Source organism: Perna viridis, chromosome 2 (genome assembly GCF_037379345.1).
Source record: "Perna viridis isolate PV_CMFRI_1.1 ecotype Kerala chromosome 2, ASM3737934v1, whole genome shotgun sequence".
NCBI lineage: Eukaryota > Metazoa > Mollusca > Bivalvia > Mytilida > Mytilidae > Perna > Perna viridis.
Window position 1 is genome coordinate 25,393,363 of NC_142446.1, and position 19,917 is coordinate 25,413,279.

The 19,917-nt window shown below is 31.4% G+C and overlaps 1 protein-coding gene across 1 annotated transcript; it reads right to left on the minus strand.

The window, feature by feature from the left end:
- Positions 1–1,868: 1,868 nt before the first annotated feature.
- On the minus strand, positions 1,869–19,046 carry LOC148624221 (mitochondrial ribonuclease P catalytic subunit-like). The gene is made up of 7 exons (XM_088566787.1): positions 18,865–19,046; positions 12,950–13,962; positions 11,942–11,983; positions 9,540–9,783; positions 7,138–7,250; positions 3,938–4,127; positions 1,869–2,021 (listed from the first exon to the last, which is right to left on the minus strand). The coding sequence occupies exons 2-7, from the start codon at positions 13,900–13,902 to the stop codon at positions 1,887–1,889; spliced, it is 1,677 nt and encodes a 558-aa protein (XP_088422913.1). The 5' UTR covers positions 13,903–13,962; positions 18,865–19,046; the 3' UTR covers positions 1,869–1,886.
- Positions 19,047–19,917: the final 871 nt, after the last annotated feature.

The following is a 19,917-nucleotide window of genomic DNA, read 5'->3' on the forward strand; positions in this document are numbered from 1 at the left end:
CTTTAACCAATGGTCAAATTTATTATTGTATGTCATCAGTTATCAGACTTTTGTTCAAAAGTTTTCTTGCCTAAAATCACATGGTAGGTTTAATAAAGTATCCTTAGTGTGTATCCTTCTACAGTTCCCACTATTTCATTGAACCAATGATACACACATCTGCTAAATGAGTTTGCTCTAGAAGTTGCAAAATATACAATTTTCAATATGATTGTTTGTAATAGCATAGAAGAAAGGAACTTTTATTTGATGACATGTTTTTTGACTTGGCTAACAAAAATGTTCATGGGTGAAGTTGTAGTTGATTCCTATGAAAGTACATTTAATTCATTCAAATCAGTTCTTGTGTATAAGGGAGTGACACTTGCTTCTTGAAGCTTCTTTGAATAGTACAAATCATCTAAGTTGAATTTTTAGACATAAGCATATTATAAGAAAATAGATAGCAGCATACTCATCATTTTAACCATAATGCGTTTCTTTTCTACCATAATTTTTGAATTGTTTGCAGTGCATATCTTGATACAGATGAAAAGGTAGAACACTGAGCAGTGAGTCAAGTATGGCTTGACTCATATTCTTGGTCCATGATTATATATTTGACAAACATTCTGCATAATTTTCTATCAGGTCTCTCTTTGTATCTATTTTAGAAATTAGGCCAACACTACAAATACATTTTGTATCTTAAATAATAACTGATAAAAGAGCAAGAACATCTTAACATAGTTGAAAGGCCAACAATTGTAGCTCATGCTATTCTGTAACAGTTTCTCTGTATCTTCTATTGTTTTGAACTTCATGCTTAAATAACAAACAAGAAAAGTGGGATAAACTGAGTCTGCACTAATCTTAAAGTCCAAGGGCCATAACTCAGCAAAAAAACAATGGACCAGAACATAGTTCAAACTGGAGCTGTAACTTGTCATGGTTAAGGTGTGTACCAAATATCAATTGTATATCTGCAAGCATAATGATAAAAATGGAGAAGAACTGATTTGCTGGACTGATGGACGGAGTGCAAACCTAAGTCACCGGTTAGTAACTAAAATCAACTAAAAATTTTGAAGCAATTTTATGGTTTTAACTTGTGAGCTCAAACCCCTTTATAAGAGACACTTTAATGTACAGATTTCTAAAAATGGCACTACAGTTTTGGCATCCTTTGTCCTACAACTCTGAAAAAATTTCTCCATAATTCAAGATGCACACCTTCACTGACTATATAACAGCATGCTAAGTTGCTATTAGACCATCTTTCACCATTGGTCAATGGGAAGTAACATTTTTTTCAATAAAAGACTAAGAATCTTTCCTAAAATCATATACCAGTAACTCTATTGAAGCATACAACTGTGGAAATATTTTGTGGTTAAAAGTCCCGTAACTCTGAATAAAAGTTTCCTATTAATGAAAAATTAAGTCCATTGATAATTTAAGTGAAGTGAGTTGGTGTTGCCAGTAAACAGATAGATGTACACTGGTATGCCATAATAAGGTTTGGTTTAAGTGAAGTGTTGATGAGTTGGTGTTGCCAGTAAACAGATAGATGTACACTGGTATGCCATAATAAGGTTTGGTTTAAGTGAAGTGTTGATGAGTTGGTGTTGCCAGTAAACAGATAGATGTACACTGGTATGCCATAATAAGGTTTGGTTTAAGTGAAGTGTTGATGAGTTGGTGTTGCCAGTAAACAGATAGATGTACACTGGTATGCCATAATAAGGTTTGGTTTAAGTGAAGTGTTGATGAGTTGGTGTTGCCAGTAAACAGATAGATGTACACTGGTATGCCATAATAAGGTTTGGTTTAAGAGGATGTCTGAAAAATCTGAATCTTTTTTAAATTCTTAAATGATGAATAACAAATTACAATTGGATATATATTTATTGACAAAATTGTACACAAAAATATGATGAAGGTGTATCAAAAGATGGCAAATCAAGGTCATGTTCTGTTCTGAAAGGAACATGAAGAACTCCACCATTTTCTTGGGTTCTTGGATCATATATCTTTGGTTTCTGTAAAGACATACAAAGCACAATAATTATTAGGATACATAATTGGTGATATAAAACATTAATGTTGAATTTGAAAATAAAATTCTCCTCACCATGCAAGAAATCAGAAATTCCAAAAACAAAGTGTAATATATAACATGGTTAGAAATTAAAGCAAGGAGAACAAATTCTGAAAGTGTTCTTTTTTAAACTCTATTCTTTATATCACATTAAAATTGAAACCTTCATGTTCACATTTTAGGAGTTGCACTAAAGAGATTTTAACATGTTCAATCCTTAAATTTGATGAACTCCCTTTGCACACAGATAACATTATCTTCCTTCATGCATATCTACATATTATGCCTGACCTTCATATAAATTGTTTATTGGAATCCATTAGCAGATTAAGAAGAATTGTTCTTTCTGATTATGTGGGCATACTGAAACCTTCATGTTCACCTAAAGAAAACTCTCAGCAAAAATACTTCACATTTTATCTAGTATAGAGCAAAAAAGAGGACATGTTAACTTCAGCAGAAATTACTCCAATGATGGCCAAATGTTACCTGAGTAATCAATAATATAACACACCTTTACTTGATGATTCCAATGCAACTAGTAGATTCACATGGGATTGCTGATTTACATCATCTCTGATTTGAAAACTGAGATCAATTGCATTTAATTTTCATTATGATTGATTATAAAATTCAATTGGAGTATACAAACTGATTCAGTATAATTTGTTTCACATATGTTTTTATGAAAAATACAAAATAATTTAGATTGTGTGAAAAATTAGAATTCTGTTTCATACTACTTCAGGCAATCTAAGTTATATTTTTTTGCTCCCTAATTGCTAAACATTAAGGGTCATGTGCTGAATCATACAGATACATTCAATTTTAATAAATTTATCACACAGAATGCTTACAAACTAAGATATACCATCTGTATCACAATAGCCAATTTAATAATTACTTTAGAGAACCTATTTGAAAGAATAAAAAAAATGTAGACATATTGAACACCCAATATGTGCTAAGATTTCCATAGAAATCCATCTACCTGCTTTGGAGCAGATTTGATTTTAAAAGTAATTGTGATTGGCCCACTGATCATTGTCCTGCTTATAAAACACAACATATACATGGAAAGCTACTAAAGCTGAAGGTTCTTTTAGAAACAGACAACAGGTTCTGCATGAGTCAATAAGCTTTGAATATCAAATGTTCCTAGTTTAAAGGAAAGTTTCATCTATATTTGATGCTAACCATTCTATAAAATGTCATTAGAATCCCTTCAGTGGTTAAGAAAACTTGTTTCTGAGAGATGCTAACATTTATATCCCCATAATTAGATTATCTGCCTTGGCAAGTTCCAATAATTATCATCTTCCACCATGCAAAATTTCACATGATGTCAAATCTTCTTGTAAAATTAATTCAAATTTGATTTGACATTTTAGGAGTTGCACTAAAGAGATTTTAACATGTTCAATCCTTAAATTTGATGAACTCCCTTTGCACACAGATAACATTATCTTCCTTCATGCATATCTACATATTATGCCTGACCTTCATATAAATTGTTTATTGGAATCCATTAGCAGATTAAGAAGAATTGTTCTTTCTGATTATGTGGGCACATTTATAGGCAAGCAGATGGAAGGACAGACCAACAGTCCGATGAAAAACACTTACAGAATCCAAGATAATGTAGTTCTGCTTACAAAACTTAACATGTAAAACTCTCGTATATAATTTTTATAATTACCTTGATAAATCCCAAAATTTCCCTGGAGATATAATAAGTCTTTTTTTATGAAATACTGATTTATGTTATCATTTGCTTACAAAAACATGTCTTTTAAAGAAATTCTCAAACAAGCAAAACCTTGGTCCATATTGACAAAAAGGATAGGAATTACATACCTCTGCAACAAATGATTCTTTACTAAAAGAGACCAGCTTGATCTGCCTTGTTCTCTGCCATCTAATAAATATTTCAGCACATTTATCATTTAGTTTGTATTTACTGTCTCTGTAATAATCACCAGACATTGTCATAGTGTCAATTCCACTGTGGAGAGCAGCATACAATACAAATAAATCATCATGGGACCTGAAAATACAAAGGATAATTGAAAAGTCATCCAATATAGATCAATAGAAAAAATAGCAGGCATTCGAAACTAGTAGTTGTCTAAGGTCCAGACCTGATTTAAGGCCCTTGAAATTTCATTTACTTTGTTCCTGGACCTTCAATTCTTTTGACTGTTTGGTGTGGACTCCTGATTTCCTCAGGTGGACCATGATTCATTTGAAAAATACTGAAGAATTGCTTTTAAATATATACAACAGATTGATGTCAAGTGTTGCAGTAAATGCTTGTACAGTTAAAATTGCATTTTTTTAAATACATTTTGTTAATCTGACTGACTGATTGATTAATTTCGGTTTAACTTACTATGACAGATACTTCATGCATTTCAGGGCGAAAACAATTGACCAATCAAAACAGACCCTGCTTTGTACTAGTCTGACACATTAAGTCTTATCTTTATTGTGCAAGCACACAGAAGTAACAGCTCACTAGTTAGCATGCCACCATACATGGACACATTATTCTGACTCCAAGTCAACCAGGTGTCATTCTATCCCCTAAAAGCAGTGTGCTTGGCAGAGAAGCAATGACTACAAACTCAATGAATTGTTTAGAAAAAAGTACTTCAGAAGTTTGTAAATGACTCCAATAACTTGTATAGGGGCTGTATAATGATATGGTGTCTTCTTAGTAAACTTTGTCACCATTAGACACTTCTTTTTTGTACATAATACCTCATGATATTTTTGTTTTTTTTAAATGTTTATTACAAGTCTACAAGAATATAAACAAAAGAATTTTTGGAGACTTTTTTTACATAATTTTTTATTCCTATTGGATAGAACAAGTCTCAAAGTTAAGAGTGCTTTAATTACTCTCATCAACTTATTTTCGTTTAAAAGTTTTATATTACTTATCAATTTTTAGCTTGTATCTCAATACATTGAAACCAGTCTTAACCAAACCCTTTCTTTGGACTAGATTTTTTTTTTTCAGTTTAGATAGGTGTTGGGACAGTCTAGTGCTGCAATCACTCAAAATTCACATTCTACTTGAATTACCCAATTCACAATGAGTCAATGTGCATTGAAAACATTGATAATATTCACACATTTGAAATTGGCATCAATGCACATTTGAATTCACTTTGCATTTACCTGCCTTAAAATGTTAAATTGGCATTGGCTTGTTAAAAAGATGTGATGCTTTAGTATCTATCTGTCTATTTATTTGGTTTCACTGAATGTTATGAACTGCATAATATATACATTTTGAAGTATACAGATTATTTTCTCAAATAAACTTCTACAAGGGCCCATCCCCCATTTTTTACCATAGACTTACCTCTTTTATTATGAATTAAAAAAATATATTAAGATGAAATCACATAAAATATTTTGTTTGTGATTAAATCTTTCATTCTAGTGAACATTTTTTGCACAAAATGTAGATGTTAATCAGTAGTGCACAACATCATGACAATACTCCAAAGAAAGTGAATCTCCCCAATTTTTTAAAATCATTTTTTATCTTTTAATATATTTATGCATTAATAAATCACACATCTGTCTTTAAAAGTAGCTTTCACCAAAATAGGCTGTTCACACTGCATTTGAATGCCAACTGAATTATTGAATTGGCATTATCAATAAATCACATTATTTCAATTCACATTATTTCACATTGTAAATTCATTAACATGTGAACATATAACTGGATTAGGATTCGCATTGAATGCACATTATTTGACTATGTGAACATACTATAGGTTCAAAATACATTTATATGAAGATGAAGTGACAACAAAAATGTAAACGCTATTGTTTTTTGTTGTTAGGGTTAAAACAGGTTAAACTGCAGATATATACAGAAGAATTTTATTTTAATTTTCAAGTTCAACACTAATTTTAATCTGTGTCGGGAACCAACATGTCAATAATATCACAATTCTAGTGATAAGACTTCAAATTTGGTTTTAGTGTCCATACCTATCCCAACAATTCCCAGTTTAACATTTACAGCTGTACCAAGCTACATAATATATATAGATTAAAATATAACTTTTTTTTATTAATCAACTACCCAAAATACGTTAAAATATGTCAAAAACAGTCCAATTGATATGAATTCAAACCAGGCAACTATACAGGGCCAATATGGATCAAAACAGGGCCAATACGGCATTATAACTACCGGTAGTTTGACACTATCATTTTGAGTTAGAATTGGATTTAATGAACTTTGATCACCAGGACTAAAAGCTGCAGAAACACAAAAAAAATATCTTCCAATTTATACAAAAAGGATATTTAAGACTCAATAATGCAAAAAAACTGTATGTTTTTGGTAAAACACGAAAACAACGGTTCTACAAATCATCTAGTTTAGTTGGTTAATAAAATTGTCAATAAATATGTAATTTCATACTGGTCAATTATATTGGCCTTCGGCAATGCCTCGGGACCAATACCACCGCCTTGACCAATATGACTGACCTCGAACCTATAACAGGGCCAATATGAAATCACATATTTACTAAAATATAGTATATCCATTATAAGTGTTTGTTTAAACACTTACCGTCAACCCTATATCACATACCCTATATCACACCTCTAGACCTATAAACTTTTTATTACCAAATCAGTACAGTGTCAAATGCCAGAGGATAACTTTTGTCTATTGGGTTAACATTTGGTTAAGTGGTCCAGCATTAATTCACTCTAGACCTATATCCAATACCTATATCACACCCTAGACCTATATCCAATACCTATATCACACCCTAGACCTATATTGCATGCCCTATATCACAATCCATTCACAGACCATACTTTAAGTATGGTTAAAATATATGATATAATGAACATATCAATGTCAAAATCTGTATCACATGCTGTATCAATTCGAGACTCCTATATCATCCCAAGGGCCATATTCAGTAAATATCAATCCCACAGAGCAAATTTTTCTTAACAATTTTTCTTTGATAAAATAAAGTATGTTTAGTATAAACAATAAAACTTACGGTCTTTTAACAGCAAATGTCTTGGCATTTTTATATCGTGATGGTATCTTTTCATTAGATATAAGCAAAATTTTCATGCCTTTATTTGTGAAGTATTCAAGTATATTGTGTGCCTACAAAATAAAAATAGCAGCAATGTTTATTAATGTTAAAAGAAAATCCTACAATTTATAATTAACTCAAAAGAAATAAATGAAATATTTTTTGTACAACAATTCCCCATTCAACTTTTAAAATATACATATCCCCAGTACTTTGTGATTGATTGATCATTTTACAAGCCAACATTACCTGCACACTCTAAAAGTAGATCATATTTTCAGTTGATAGTTTTTCCTTATTTATTTCAAAGATTACCTTAAATGAACATACTTTGGAATATTAATATAAAAAAAAAGTTTACTGAACTTGAACTTAAATAAGGCATTTTTTTTACATTTTTTGAGGATTCTGTCGGAAATTTTCAATATTTTCTAAATACATAAATAAAAAAAATGGGTGATAGAATTTCCTATAAATTTATATAAAGAACACTTTACTGACATTCTTTCATAACTAAAAAAAAATAAATTGGGGGTCACCTAACTCTTCTTGTAATATTTTAATAAACAGCTGTGCTTTAAGCACTTGACACACTCATTGCCCTTTTAACTTGTCCTTATGCTTTTAATGAATTTATATGATCAACTAGAAATACTGTGAATACCCTCCCCCCAAAAAAAAGTAAATAAAAAAATGCACAAAAAATTTGGCACCATCAAGGCTACCTCAATTTTAACTAAGTTTGTTGTCTTGATTTTTCACCCATACATTTCTATCTTGTTTAAAACATACTTTTCTGACAAGGTTACCAAGTACCTTTTATACTTATTAGTCTATCATCATAACAAAAGGTCTGTTTTAAACAATTTTTCAACAAATAAAATTTCCTTGGCCGTTTCTGGCTTTTTTCAAAGAGTAAAACTTCATAACATGGAAACTTAAAATTTGATTTATACAAATTGGAAGGGAGCTTACTTCAACAGATATGAATAATTCACCAAAGTTTCATAAAAGTTAGTGAAAGTGTTTTTGAGTAATTGTGCGAACACTTGAAAATCTCCCTTTTTTTGAAGTATAAAAATTTATAACACGGAAACGAAAAATCAGGAATTTATAAAAATCGAAACGAAACTTATGTCAATGGATATGAATAATTCACCGGTTTCAATAAAGTTGGTGAAAGTGTTTTTGAGTTATTGTCCGAAGTGTGGACGGACGGACGGACAACGGTATATCATAATACATCCTGTCTTTGACCAGCGTATAAATCTAAAATCCCCTTTACACCTCCCCTTGAAAGAGGCTTTTTACAAATCATGTTAGTAATTTAACCATACTAATTTTTCAATCAAAATATCTTCTAAATTAACACACTATTTTTATATCATTTCAAAGACTATTAGTTAAGAGAAATTATAAATATCTGTATGAATTTGCAAGATGACAGAAAAATACGGTCTGTGTAATAGGTAACATCTACCTTAAAGACATAGGTGTTAACCTTTGAAAATTGGGAATGTTTCCTCTAAAGATTTGCCAAATTTTTGTTTTTGCAACATGTTTTGACAGGAATTGAATTTATAAATTACAATAAAATCAAGACAGGAGGAATTTTCACAAATGTCCCTATATCTCTTACTTTGACGCAGGCACATAAGATAAGAGATATTAAATTTTTCATGAAATGTTTGGATGTTCTATTAGAAAGTCGGAGAGTTTACACCAATGCTTAAGAATGAAAAAGTAATCAAGGAAACCAAGATCCTAGTGGAAATCAAAAGAATGTAATTCAGGCACAAAGACATGGAAAACAGACAATCACAACAAAGAACGTAAAATAACTAAAAAGTAACAAAAGTAAATGAGCAATTCAGACTCCACTAAAAACTAGGAGCATGGACCAGATGCACTGGTAGGGTAAGCATCCCCTGCTTTTCTAGAAACATCTGCTGAGTTGCTCATGAAAAGTCAAATCCGGGGTAGATGAAAGAGGAAAGAAAAAGTATGACTCATTGAACAAATCAGTTTTCATAGTGCAGATGGATACACTGTAAAGATCCACGAGTTTATGATGACAACCATAAAACTTCTGCAGTGATGACTTCAATCTTGCAGCAACATAACCCTGTTCCAGAAACCTAATAGTAAGAAGTCTAGTGGGATACAAAAAGTCTGTGAAGTTATGGCAAGCTCTGGCATAATGTATGAGTTGTGATATGAAAACTCTGTACACAGTTGGTAAAATTAATTATATTAACATAAAGAGTTATATTCTTATGTCATACATTTTCCATCCAAATATTATTGTAAATTATATCATACTCAACCCCCTTATAAATGTTAGTTCACTAGCTTAATACCTTTTCTTTCCTAGAGAATTCCTTTTTATTTCTGAATACCATATTTAAGTAATCAATAACCAAGTCAAATGGACCATGGTCAGTGAGAAATTTCAGGAAACATTCAAGTTCCTCTGGTGTTGTCCAACAGAAACTACTTTCTTTTGCCAGAGTAACTTTGAAGAACTCTTCCTTCAACATCTCAAATTCCTCTTCTGTGATATCGCTTGGCTTCAATGTCTTTTTACAGTTTTTACAGTATCCTCTACAAAGCATAAACTTTAACTTTATACTACATGTGAATACTATTTTTACTTCTGATATCAGGGGTATTGGAAAAGTTCTGATCACTGATCTCATGTATTTTTATTAATAAACAATATAAAATAAAATTATATCCATGAAAACCTCAAATTTATTTTTATATTTTTTTGCACAGACTTTTCATGCATAACTACAACAACTGATGAATTTGCATGTAATGGTATTATTCAGTGAAATAAATATGGCTGAAAAAGAGAATGATTTTACATTTGAATATAGGGCATAATGTAAATTACAGGCAATGTAAGGAAGTTCTGCCACCAAAATAAGAAATGATTTGGATAAAGTATTTGGCACATCTGCCTTGTCTTATCCAACAGTTTTATGTTGGTTTCATCATTTCAAATCAGGATGAGAAGCCATAGAAGACAACCCAAGAACAAGACAGCCACTTTTCAGTTTTAGTGAAAAGATGTGGATACTGTGAGAGAACTTATAGCTCATACTCAGGGATGAATTGGTCAGCATTTTTTAAAACAAAAGCTGAAGTTATGCAAGGTTTGTGCCAGATGGATACCCCAATTACTTACTAAGGAACAAAAACAGAGCCAGGTTGACAGTAACTTTGCCAAAAAACTTTTAGAAAAATACAAACGCTGTGATTCTCGTAGACCTAATGAAATGGCAACAAGAAAAGTAACTTGGATTTATTTTTTTCAACCAGATTCAAAAGCAGAATAAGTTATGGACTGGAGAAAATGCTGAATGGCTTTAATTTGCAAGAAGAACTAAGATTATTAAGAGAGTAATGTATGCAAAATCCTTTTATGCCATTGGAGCTGTTGCACAAATTCCTGTCCCCTAAGGCTCAACTGTTACAGGCAACTTGTATGCAACAAAAGTTCTGACAGAAGCGGTTAAACACTACAATGCTGTCCGTCCATGCACTGGTACCCGTGGTATCTAGTTACTTCTTGAAAACACACCTATGCACAAGTCTGCCATGATTACAAAATATCTAGAGGTGCACAGTATTAAAACTTTGCCACATCCTGCATACAGTCCAGATCTAACACCCTATGACTTTTGAATAAATCCATTCATTGATTACAAAGCCAGTCAACAGTCAGGAATGCTGTTTTTTCAGTGTATGAACAGTATAAAGCAAAGTGACTGTAAAACAGTATTTGAAAATTGGATTGTTAGACTTAAAAAATCTGCAGATGTGTAAGGGGAATATTTTGAAGAACTCTAAAAATAAAAAAAAATGTGATTTGAAAGGCGTGTCAATAATTAAAACTTATCAAAACACAATCAATAAAAGTCTCTTATTAATTAATATTTTGGGTTCGAATTCTGTCAAGTGAACATATTTCACGGTTTTAAACAAAATATATTACCTTTATATAGTGTCAAAAATCTATATTGCACATACTATTTTTCATGGTTTTCTGTACACCATGAAAATAGCAAAAATTAGTATGTTTTAAGTATATCAGATACAATGTAGTAACATATACTTTTTTCCACTACAGTAAAAAAAAAATTATTTAGTGTATTATATTGCACTATGTTTTCATGTTTTGACTGCAGCCATTCCATAGGTAAATAAAAAAACATGTTAGTCATTTTGGGAATCACTAACATCATAGATATCAGGTAAATAAGATAAATCATTAAATATGGCCCTAAGGCTCACTAGCCATTTCTTAAGTTCACATTACTTTACATGTTAAAAAAAATAATTTTTATAGTTTCAATGTGCTTTCCCAGGACAAATGACATCTTTAAGTCGCAAACCATTGCGAAGCTTGGAAAATACATTTGTAAGGCTTTCAAAATCATTATGCTAATGGTACAATGATTGTAGAAATTCTTCACAAAATTTACTTGAATAAATAATATTGAAAATCCACATTTTTACCTTTTCCACTGACTGACTACACACATATAAACAATAATCATACATTTTTGTAGTAAATGACAAAAAATTGATAAGTTTTATTCAAGTGATTGTGAATAAACTAAAGTTAACAGAGGCCAACAATGACGACTACATGATGTTACCATTAGGACTGAAAAAAATTATGCAGTCACATAATGAATTGGTTGACTGTAACTATCATTTAAAAATCAAACAAATTTACAATCTACATCACCTGTGATTTATTCTTGTTTTGGATACACTACATCTGTATGCCCTGTAATGAAAAATAGCATCTTTAATTTTCTATATTTTTTTAGTAAAACAGACAAAAACTACAAAAACTGTAAACAAGGCTCACCTGGTGATACCCCAACTCCTACTTATAGAAAACCCCACAAGTAAATTAAGGCATTCAAAGACAAACATACAGAGGTGCACAAAGGCATCATGTGATAAAGAATTTGTGAAAGTGTCATCAAATTCCATTCAGTGGTTTCAGTGTTGTGCATTAGAAGATAGTCCCTTGGTCAACCAATGACTAAGTCCATGCTTAGCATCATAGAAGTCATTCAGATGGGAACAAAATAGGAGTTTCACAATGGTATCATATAATAAAGAGGAGTTGCAGATTAGAACTGGGACGGACTAATGGAGAGACAGAATGATTACTTTTTAAGAAATTTGTTTCTAGTTACATCCCATAAATTTAAAATTGTTGCTCCCTTCACAATCTCAAAGTGATCAAAACAATATGAACTTAATTAAAGGAAACTTGTCGGTTAAATCATTAAATGACAGAAATTGATTAAATTAATTGACTGATTGTGGTTTAACTTCCTAAAGCAGCTATTTCCTCAATTTTAGGATGAGAACATTGGACCAAACAAACGGACCCCGGTTTGTATTAATCAAAATCACCGAGCAGAATAATTAATGTGCTATCTCACATAAATAACAATCAAAAGGTAGGCATGTCATCTCAAATCATTCTGAGTCTGAGACAACCAGTCATCACTCTATCCTCTACACATCATGTGGTTGGTGGAGAAGCAATGACTGTTCATTTAAAAGCCTTTAGTGTAACTCTACTGTGGAACAAAGCCAAAGTCTTCCTACACTTGGGGGAAGCATGCTACCCCATGACCCCTAGTTTGTGCCTGAATATATGTAAGATCCAACTGATTAATTTAAAACAGTACTAAAATTTAAAGCATCATCCATATTATCAATTAATACATACTGTTTAAGACAAGATGCTATACCATCTGCCACCTGCTCTTTGGGATAGATGAACTTCTTTTCCAGTATATTCAGAAGATGACCTATAGGAACTTTAACAGGATTCTCTAAACATAACTGCACATATTTCTGCATTGTCTCTTGAACATGCGATTCAATGCCACCTATTTTTGATGGTATTGTACTTATCTCATATGCAGAAACAAAATATTTTGAAAAGAGTTCCAAATCTCCATTTTCCAGTGCAGCATGTAACAATGGTTGAAAGTTAAAAAAAGTCACTCTGTGTGTCAATTTCATCATCTCGATAAATTCTAGACATTTCTTCCACTCTTTTGTTGAAGCAAAAGCTTCACATAATCTTTGAAGACATTTGTGGTCAAACAAATTTCCATAAATGTCAACACATTTTTTGTACTCAGTATAAATTAACTCATCAAATTGATGATCAATATTGTTGACTCCTAAAATGTTAATGTACAATACTCGAGAAAATACACCAATACTCCCCCTACTTCTTAATAGATATTGTAAAAAGTTCTGTGCAACATTTAGGTCATTGGCATTAAATAGAGCTAACATTATAGAATTATCAAAAAACTTGCTACTGTGGTTGTTCTCTTCTTTTAGTTTTGACTCAAGTTCCATAAAATATTGAGTATCAAATATAATTTGTGATTCCTTTAGATCATTATGAAACTTATTTAAAGCCCAAGATTTTACTTTTTTCTCTTTATACTCAAATGAGGATAAAGTATTTTTTTCTCTTTTCATATAATTAGGTGCAGAAGAATGCAGACAATAACTCAGTTGAAAATAAAAAATACAGTTTCTTTGTTGTTGTTTAGAAGAACAAAGAGATAAAGAGTAAGGCTTCCTTGTGGTGTATGACAGTATCTTCCCATAATTTGAAAAATGCCTCCTCATCACACATGCTACTAAATTTAAAGTCATGATGGATGCTTGTTTTACTTCCAAGAGTCCCACATTTTAACTGTCCAAACAATATCTTATCTGTAACAAAAAAAAAAACATTCTAAAATTGAATTGCTAAATTAATCACTTTTCAATGTTTACAGCCACAATTGTCATTAAAACGATAAAATAGAAGCTTACTTTTATAACAAATGCTGTTGTGCAAGTTAATGTAATGGTACATACATGTACACAAGTACTTTGTTAATGTGAATCCATTGGTTTATATAACACCTTGCATTTTAAATTTTAAACAATATTTGTACAGAAGTCATTTCTGATTGACTCAAATTTACTTGCTTTCACCATTATATTGTTTGTTTTTGTCATTGTGTAATGAAATTGTTACAATCGCTAAGATTATCAAATATTTTACATGTACAATGTATTATACAAATTTTGCATATGTAATAAAAGCACTGTATTCTTTATGTTATCAGCGCCACGACTATTACATTCCAAGAGGGCAGATAACATGTTATTGGCCCTCTAGTGAGCCTCACTGACATCACTTCTACCCACCAGTTCAAAACTGGTTTTATTCTGACTATTGGCAACATTGCTTAGAGGTAACATGTCATTTGAAATTGCAAATTTCTTATAGGTGTCAAGTTAGCAGTAGGAAATAGAAAATACAAAACTGTAACAACAACAAAAAAGCATTAAGTTGTGATAAATTTTATCACAACGGACAGTAAACCTTCTATAAGCACTGAGTAATGTTAAATGTACTAGAAACATAATGATTCAACAGAATAGACCACACACATTATCAAATTGCTATTACACCTTTTTGAGCCAATATATAAGTTTAAAAATAATTCATCACTTGTGTATATATATGTGATAAATAGATTAAAAGACGACTTTTCAAATATTGCCCTTGTAATCAACCTTTAATGAATATTGTCCACTTGGGCCAATATCAAGATCTCAGACTGACAACAAGGGTGACATTAACTAGAGGCTCCTAGGATTCTGAATTGCTGACCTGGTTCATTTTCATCTTCATCAGGCAATAACCCTTATAAGGAGACTTCCCACAATTTTGACCCAAGGAGACTTTTGTAGGCCTTATTATAAGATTCATTTCATTAATTGTAAGTTTTTTTCCTACCTACTATGGATTTCAATATATTGGCTAATAAAATGCTTCACAAGGTGCAGCTTGACTCGCCTGAAGAGAACAAACCCTGAACAGTTTGGGCAAGTATGAACACACCAGGTAAACTAAAAAGGCCATGTATAAATCTATAATGATTACAGTCTATTAATGAGGAAAATATTAAGTTTTACTGATTTTTGAAACAAGACATTTTCCAATTCCTCTTGTCCTGGTTTTATACAAATCCAGGTGTGTTCATTCTAAAACTATTTCACACCACAGTTGAATCGCCCTATTCCATGTTTGCCCAGGGTGGTTTCGTTCTACATCTTTTTCAATCTAGGTAGTTTTGCATTATATACTTCTGTATAGAAAAAGAGAATATCATCAACTTTTTTGCAACAATATAAATCATATATTGAAAACAATAGAAGTTTAAGATGGAAGTTTCTTGTTCCCTAGCCCCTTTTTTTATTATCTTTTAGTTAAGCAAGAATTTTTCATAGTACATATTAGGATTTTAAAGTAGACTACTATAAAAAAAAAAAAAAAAGTTTCAGATCGAGTTTAAAATTCAAATTTTGTTGATTTTTTGCTGAGTTATGTCCCTTGGACTTTGAAAATTCATGCAATAACTCAGTTTTCCACAATTTTTTTATGCCATGCTTGTAGATATATATATTTGATATTTGGTACATTTCTGTACCTTGACAAGTTAGAGATCAAGTTTGAATTGTGTTCTGGTCCGTTGATTTTGCAAGCTCTTGGGCTTAGAAAAAATAATGCAGATTCAAGTTTTCCACACTTTTTTTTTGACAATTTATGCATTCTGTTCTCTTTAACTGAAAATTCTTCCAGTAAGGGACTTTGCATTGCCATGCAATACTCTCAGAATGCTTGTATATTTTGAATTTTATTATTTTCCTAATTCTTTCTTTCTTTATTGTCTTTCTTTACAACATGTTCATCTAAGAATAAAACTATGTATACTGTCATATAGAAAAATATCATGTACATCTAGACGAGTGTATGAGAACAAGTCCAAATACTCCATATAATATTGCCACTGTCAAAAACTAAATTAATCATTATTAGTTTATTTGTAATCATTACATTTTTGATTATTTTAATGTAGGTTTATTTTGTGGCTACTTTTGTCGCACAAAAAAATGTAGTAAAGCAACAACATACTATTGGTTTATGCAGGGACTTTACATAAAAGTGACTGGTCACTCCTAACAAAGTCTATATAATGTACAAAAATAACTTCATGGTCTTTTTATACAGGGTAAACTTACATGTAATCAAAGTGCTAATTTTCTTCCTTTGTTAAGTACTTCATACATTGCTTTTGTTGTCTTGTGTGCTTAACTCTTTTTAGTAACATCAAAATTACAAGTTTTCATAAAAATAACATGATTTGATATTTGAATACATATTAAATATGACATTATATATTTTCCCATTTATGTGGTCCAAAAGTAGTTTATTAAAAAAAAAAAGTCTATTTTGCCAAACTTTGTCAAAGGCCTTTTCGAAATCTACAAAAGTGCAATAAGTTTTTTTTGCTTAGATTTTAAGAACAAAATATGTACTGCAAAGATATCATCTACCATGGAATATTTTTTTTCTGTAGCCACATTGATCTTCCTTTAAGATAAGAAACTCTTTGAAAAAAAGTGTTCAACCTAGCATTTAATATCGCAGTAAACAGCTTTCCATACAGATTACAACTGTGAAAGGTCTGTAATTTTTTGCATCATTCTGATCTCCTTTGTTTTTGTATATTGGTTAAATCATCCCTATCAAACCAACTACTAGGCAATATTTCTGTGTTAAAGACAACATTGAAAAGTTTTTGCAAATGTCGATGAAAAAATGTGTTTTTATATACTCATTAATCATCTTATCTTCTCTGCATGCCTTAGTATTCTTCAGGTTGTTAATACATTTAATGATCTTGTCTCTAGAAATGTAACCATTTATATAAGCATTTGAAAATTCTATAAGAACATTTTGGACAGTCTGTCAACTGTGCAGCAGAATTCAACTGTTTAAAACAGTAATAAAGTGTATTTATATCGATATTCGGTTGATTTTGTAGTTTGTTTTACCAAGAATTTTCAAAAAAGGCCTTGGATCAGTTAACACATTGTCCCACCTTCATTTTCAAAAGTTGGCAGTATCCAATAAACAAAAATACAAACATACAAGAAGAGAAAAAATATGAAGGAAGGTAGAAACATTAATTTTAAAAAACTAAGATCAATGTCCCTTTCTGGTTGAAAAAAAAACATGATGTGCGTTAAAGTGTACTCTTCCCTGCACCTTCCTATTTACAACTCCTAGCTAGAACACTGAATGGCAGTGTACCATGAGGGCTCCACATACACAACTAAAATATTGCAATTTAATTGGTTAAGAGAATTTTCTTATTAAATGCACATGTTCATGGAGTGTGTACATCTGTGACAGGTGGGACTCAAGACTTAACTGATACAGAAGCCTGTACTTTTCAGCAGTGAAATAGTATTTAAGATCATTGTATTGATAATTTAGGGCTGAGGTATTTGATATCATTCCCAGGAATTCAGACAAACTTTGGGTGCATACTGATGTAAAACCAAAGGATCATTCAAATTTAATAATTAAATATTTTGTGTATTACTTTGAAATATAGAGACAATACATGTATTACAAGATCAGAAACTTTGTTACAGAGATGTCCATGCAGTTAAGAGTTTCATGCTTAATACAATAATGTAACAGTTTAAGGATTTTATATGATTTAAAATGCTAAGCTTTCATGTGCTTAGTTCCATAAGTCTATAAAACAGAAATGATAGTTTGATTTTTATTGTTTACTAAACCATGACCATAATTTAATCAGCTTGAGGAATATTAGATGATTCCACGCATGCTCCAATAAATTGTATGTAGGCGTGAATAAAAGAATCATTTGAATTGTTTATTTTTTTCAAATTAAAGATCAATGTATTCTGAGTATTTTTACAATCATTTTTTATTTACTATTTTTTATCAAAAAAAAGTATCTATAGGGAAACATCGCCCCAGTTGATTTTTCCTTAGCATTTTAAAAAATTTTCTTTGAATTAGCCTAATTCTACTTGCATTATACGGCGGATATGACCTTGCACGAAAACATAAGCATTGTAATTATCCAGTTAATCGATAACATTGTCAAATAAAAATAACAGTGTTCTTGACCAATGAAATTGCATTATTTTAGCTGTGTACGCTGAGACACTGCCTACTTGAACCTTCTGAGATACGGAACTCACTTGTCAGATGCTGTAATCCTGTGCATGTAATATTGCACGTCAAATTCATTTGAAGATTTTATTTTGAAAAAGCAACATCATACATCATACCTGAATTAATGGGTCATTATAGGTATCATATGTTAATTGAGATGGTAGTTATCCCTGACCTGCATAATTGTCATCCTATGGCTATTCATATCATTATCAAGTTACATTCATATCCTATATATTGACCTCAACACGTTTTTGAAAACAAAAACATGCTTAAGATTTAAAGTCAGTCCAGTTAGGGAGTGTGTTGTTGTAACATTAATTTGTATTTCGAGCTCCTGTGCATTAACTTGTAAGTGCCTGACCACAGGAGTCTGAAATTCTAGAAATATAGTGGTTTAAGTAGAAGAACAAAGTTAATCTCTTTTGGGATTCAGTGTCCAGAGCTGTCTTCTGATTTGGCCGTCCACTGGCCGCTCAGTGGGCGGCCAAATCAGAAAACAGCTCCGGTCACTGAATCTCAAAACTATGACAAAAGTGAGCGAAACTAGATCTACCCACCTTTTTCATCCCTTCCAAGTCCCTGGGCAAATTAAGGATTCGTTGGTTCAATATACCAATATGGAAATTATATTATACAGAAACCCCTTTCGACATTAAATGACGGTGGTAATAACGGTGTCGTGAGTCTATCGTCTATTATGATATTATGGTCATAAAACCCACATTTTTCCCTGGGTGTAAGAGTACAGGGGAGAGAAACGTACGATATGAGAATTAGAATTTCCCCGAGTAATCGGAATATCTGGTACCGAATACAAGCAGTAAAGTTACGAGAATTTACTATGAGAGATGAAATAATGTCATAAAATACATGCACATATTGCTATGGAACGCCTAAACTGTCTGATGAGATACACATTTGTTTACGTGTTGTCAATTTTATATTACTTGCTGTGGTTTTATAATTACATGTGGTCATTTTGTATTTAAGTTACGTAGGAACATCTTTACATTATGTCGTTTTGTCTTTACGTTCTGTCGTTTTATGATTACATCATGTCAACATATATTTACGTTATGTGGATTTATCTTTACGTGAAGTGGTTTTCTTATAACGTGAGGTTTCATCTTTACGTTATGTCGATCTCTAAATACTTTATGTGCATTTTCTGTTCTTTACATGCAGTGATTTCTTCTTTACGTGATGTGGACAAAAATTTCATGTTGACGTGTGACACCGAAACTTTTCGATCCGGTGTAAACTTCAAATCAGTCTATAAAATGCAAAATAGACGTCACAACGCCGATTAGAAAAATGCTGAACGAAATACACTTGGGTAGTCTTTCCAGTCACCCTAGAGTGTTAATTTTATAGTAAAAAATAGCTTATTTGTTATTTACGTTCAATATTATCACAATTCATACACCTGGGACTGTTGATGACTTGTGGCGATTTTCGTAGTCAGAATATATTTTTTTGAATTCCAAAAAACATGGGAATTTCGACTGCCGCGAAAATTTGCATAAATCCGACTCTTACAATTTATTGCGTGACTAAATTTAATTTTCTACATTAATAAACCACCAAAACTAATTTTCAAGAAAGAATTT